The sequence below is a fragment of the Fonticula alba genome, assembly GCF_000388065.1.
Source record: "Fonticula alba strain ATCC 38817 unplaced genomic scaffold supercont2.1, whole genome shotgun sequence".
NCBI lineage: Eukaryota > Rotosphaerida > Fonticulaceae > Fonticula > Fonticula alba.
In genome coordinates this window covers 1,706,135-1,710,362 of record NW_009242971.1, presented here as the reverse complement: position 1 = coordinate 1,710,362, position 4,228 = coordinate 1,706,135, and the positions used below count along the sequence as shown (strand labels likewise).

General features: G+C 69.3%; 2 protein-coding genes across 2 annotated transcripts in view; one reads left to right on the top strand and one right to left on the bottom strand.

Moving 5' to 3' along the window:
• The window catches only part of H696_00381 (hypothetical protein), a gene marked incomplete at its 3' end in the record, with an annotated part of 7,167 nt that extends 5,087 nt beyond the window's left edge, over positions 1-2,080 (top strand). The window contains exons 10-11 of the mRNA XM_009494229.1: positions 21-126; positions 230-2,080. Of these exons, the coding sequence (XP_009492504.1) occupies positions 21-126; positions 230-2,080 (1,957 nt within the window). The remainder of the gene's footprint in view (positions 1-20; positions 127-229) is intronic.
• Positions 2,081-2,286: 206 nt separating this feature from the next.
• H696_00380 (hypothetical protein) overlaps positions 2,287-4,228 on the bottom strand; it is a 2,447-nt gene continuing 505 nt past the window's right edge. The window contains exons 2-5 of the mRNA XM_009494228.1: positions 3,209-4,197; positions 2,996-3,081; positions 2,683-2,911; positions 2,287-2,516 (exon numbers count right to left, since the gene is read on the bottom strand). Of these exons, the coding sequence (XP_009492503.1) occupies positions 2,374-2,516; positions 2,683-2,911; positions 2,996-3,081; positions 3,209-4,197 (1,447 nt within the window). The 3' untranslated portion in view covers positions 2,287-2,373. The remainder of the gene's footprint in view (positions 2,517-2,682; positions 2,912-2,995; positions 3,082-3,208; positions 4,198-4,228) is intronic.

Here is a 4,228-nt window from a genome sequence, read left to right as displayed (position 1 = left end):
CATGCGGATCGTGCTTGAAGCTTCCCCTCCACGGGTGACCAAATCCCGGAGGGGTTTGATCAGCGGGAATTCGATAGCAGGCTGAACCAGGACGCCAAACGGCGAACGGCCATCTTCTTTGACAAGGTGCGGCACTTGTGCACAACGCTCGCCGGGGCCCTTCTTCGCTGCTATTCGCCCCCCCCCCCTCCCCGCCTCTGACCCGCGCCTCGTTGTCTCTCTTCTTCAGGTCATCCTGGACTCCACCAGCGTGGCGGCCCTTCGCGGCTTCAGCATCGAAGACCTGGCGGCGCACATCACCAGGACGCAGCACCACTCGCGACACAACCGCATCGGTCTCTTCATGCCGGTTTCCTCGATGTCCACCACCCTGAAGACCATGCCGGGGATCAAGGTCACCGATGGGACAACTCCCGCCGGGACAGACGCCCCCCCGGCCTCCGAGGGCGTCCCCCTGGCGGCCATTCTCCAGCCGCCACCGGCCACTGGCGCCGTGCCGAAGGCCGCCGCCGTGCGGAAGATCCCTCGGAAGAAGGCGGCCCCCTCGACGGTCACCCCGTCGGGGTCGCCAGCCAAGTCCTCCGCTGGTGCTCTGAGCGCCACCTCGTCGAAGGCATCGTCCGTGCAGACGAAGCTGAACTTCGGGGCCACTCGCGCTAGTCCGGTCAGCAAGCCGGCCAGTTCCTCGGCCGGGACCAAGCGCTCGGCCTCGGCCGCCGATTCCCTGCCAGCGGCGAAAAGGCGCAAGACCCCGGCAGTCACGGCCGTCACTGCCAGTACTACTGGCACTGGCGCCCCGGCGGCGGCCACGGCGACTGCCATCCCCGCCACCGCCGCCGCGACATCTGCCTTGCCCAATCTCAATCCCTCTGGCGTGCCTGCTTCCGCTGCTTCCTCCTCGCCGGCCATTGCCACTGCTGCTGCTGCTGCTGCTGCTGCGATTCCCGCTGCTGCCGGCACAGCCACCCTGCCCGCGGCCGGCTCCTCTGCCCCGCCGAGGAAGGCGCTCAATGTGCTGGCCAAGGCCACCAAGGCTACCAAGGCCACCAAGGCCACCAAAGTGCTCAAGACCACCAAGGCCGCTGTCGGGCTCACTGCTACAGCCACTGCCAAGCCCAAGCTGAGCAAGGTCACGGCTGGGGCGACCGGCGTCGCGGCCGCCAAGCTGGCCAAGTCCACGGCCATGGCCAAGAAGAGCGCCGTCAAGACCGCGAAGACGACCCCCACCACGCCGATCGCCAGTAGTACGGCCGCTGCCGGGGGGGCGCCCCCTCCGGCCGGCGGCGCGCTCATCGTCACGGTGAATGTGCCTGCCGCGGCTGCCACTCCTGTCGCCACGATCACCGGGGCCCCTGCCATCACGCCAGCAAGTCCCCTGGTGCCGGTGGCAGTGGCGAAGAAGACCACCACAGCCAAGCCGCCCACAGCCAAGTCACTTGGAACCAAGTCGATCACGGCCAAGCCTGCCACGGCGAAAGCCGCCACAGCCAAGGCCACCACAGCCAAGGCCACCACGGTGAAAACCACCGCGGCTAAAACCACCGCGGCGAAGGCCCTCGGGGTTAAGACCCTCGCAGCCAAGGCCGCGCCGGTCAAGGCCACTGCGGCTGCCAAGGCGGCCACTGCGGCTGCCAAGACCACTGCAAGCAAGCCCACCGCTACCAAGGCCGCCACGCAATCCAAGCTTACGGCCTCCAAGCTCGCCTCCACCGCCGCCTCCACCGCCGCCCCCCCCGCCGCCCCCACCGCCGCCCCCACCGCCGCCCCCACCGCCGCCCCCACCGCCAAGACCAGGGTCAGCGCAGCCATTGCGGCGGCGGCCAAAACTGCCGCCGCCGCCGCCGCGACCGTCGCCAAGTTGGTTGCCAACAGGCAGCCCGCTCCTCCGGCGGTGGCTGGACCCGTGTCGGCGGTGTCCGAGCGTAAGCTGGCCCCCAAGGGGGAAGCCACCGCGGCCGAGCCGAAGAAGGCCGCCCCGGTCGCGGCCGGCACCACGGTCGGTGCCCCTGCTGCCGGCGCTGGCGCTGGCGACGCCAAGCCCAACCCATCCAAGCCGGAGGCAGCCACGCTGATGTCTTGACTTTGCCGCCTGCCTTTCTCTCCTTCTCACCTGTCCTTCAGGGCACCCCACAAGCCGGGAGCCTCGGCGCCACGCGTAGGCCCGATGCGCACCCGGAACCAATAGAATTTGCTGCCCCCCCCCCCCCCTCCCCTCCCCTCCTCATGGGCAGGATAAGAAAGGAAAGAGGTCGGCCTGATGGCTTTTGGCGCATTGCCACGCGGGAGTCTGCTTGCTGCTGTCTATAAAAGGGAGGTAGAGAGGAGCGGCGTCGGTTCCTGCCCGATGTACTCGGTCCTCGCGTGCGGGGCGCGCTATGAAGGCGGGGCCTCCTGCCGAGAGGGCCGTTGCCGGAGATCCCGCGGGAAGAGGACTTGCTCAAGGAGGTTGTTGACGGTGCACTCGATGGCGCTGTCGCGCACGCGCTCCGAGAAGGGGCGCCACTCGCGCAAATGTTCTGGAAAGGGGCAGCGGGGAGGGGGTCCAGATCGCGAGTTAGCAGGCGGCTCGCGAGGATGGCATGAAGCTAAGAGGCTGGGGATCGGCCGGCCTCTTGCCCTTTCCTGCACCCCTGCCAGGCGGAACTAAGCGCCCTCCTCCGGGAACACGAGTTCTCAACGCACCGGGAAGTTGCTGCCGGCAGGGTGGCCGATCGAAGATGGGCCCGAAGTTGACGGACACTCGTGCGCCGTAATACAGGGAGATTGTCGGGGAGAAGTGCTGCTGCTGGGGCAGGTTGGTGAAGGCTTCCCCGAGGAAGCGGCCATTGTGCAGGAAGGACAGGCTGCCGGGACCTGGTGAGCCGGGCTGCCCGTCGGTGGGGCTGTCCTCGACCGTGGACAGGGCATTGGGCTTGTGGGAAGACGGTCAGTACACCGGGAGGGGGCTCGGAGCCGGAGGAGCAACGGCCCCACAGCATGCGGCCACCACACATACCGGGTCCTCGAAGAAGAGGTGGTTTTTCATGACAATGACAACACGCTCACGGCGTGCCACTGGGGCGGCCACCGCGAGGGCGGGATCTGTCGAGGGCGGGGCGGGGGTCAGCGGAAAGGAGAGAATGCCCGTGCGGGCAAGCGCAAGAGGGGCTGGCGACGGCGGTCCGGGCAATTCCAGCGAAGGACCCTTGGCTGCCGTGGCTTCACATACCCCCGGGCAGATGAAGGAGGATGCCGATCACATCGCCGGCGCGGTATTCCCCAAGTGGCGGGCCATATGCCCGGCAGCGAGCATCATGCACCACGGTGCCGGCGTGCGGGACCAGCCCGAAGCCGTGGGCATCCGCGCCCACCGGCGCATCCAGCGCTCCATGGCGGGTGGACACGCCGACTCGCACCGCCGGCCGGGGGAGGCTATCCTCCAGGGCGTCGGCCGGGTCGGCCTGCCGGCCGGAGGCACGCCCGGCGGGGAGATCGCCAGAGGTGGCAGGCGCCGGCACCAGCCCCGGGGCCAGTGGCGGCGGTGGCAGCAGGGATGGCAGGTGCGCCGCGGCAATGGATGCCGCCTGGGTGGCATTGGTGGTGGCACCGACCACCCGGCCTTCAAGGGTGACAAGGATCTGGTCGTTGGAGGCCAGCGCCGAGGAAAGCGACGCTCCAGGAGAGACACAGCCGGCGGCCGCCGCGCGAAAGGCCCGGCTGGCCAGCACACTGGCGGCCGTCAGCCGGACCGGGATCGCCGGCTCCAGGCGCACTTCAAAGTAGAGGGTCCCGGCCCCGGGGCCGGCAAAGTGCGTCGCCCGGATGGACCGGTAGCCGCTGGTTTCGATGGAGGCCACTCGCCGGCGGCAAACCACCTGCGCATCTTCCTCCCAAGGGCCGGGTGGCTGGTCGGGCGGGGGGTTGTTTGGGATGCCGGGGTCGGGGGCCGGGGCATCGGCCGGGCAGCCAGCTCGCCCGGCCCCGGCCCCCCCATGCACGCAATGGAAGCCCGGTGGCAGGGCCGCCCCAATCCCGGGAGGGGCCTCCGACAGGCGGATCACCGACGCGCGGTCTTCCAACGACAGGGCCACCGCCGGGGGGATGCGCTCGCGCGCGATCGGCAGGTGGGGATCGAGCTCGGCCCAACAGTACCGATACCCATCGCGGTTGTATGGCCTCTCGGAGGGCGGACCGGTAATATGGCGGAACTGGTGGAAGCTGCACAGGGCGGGGGGAGGAGGGGGGAGGT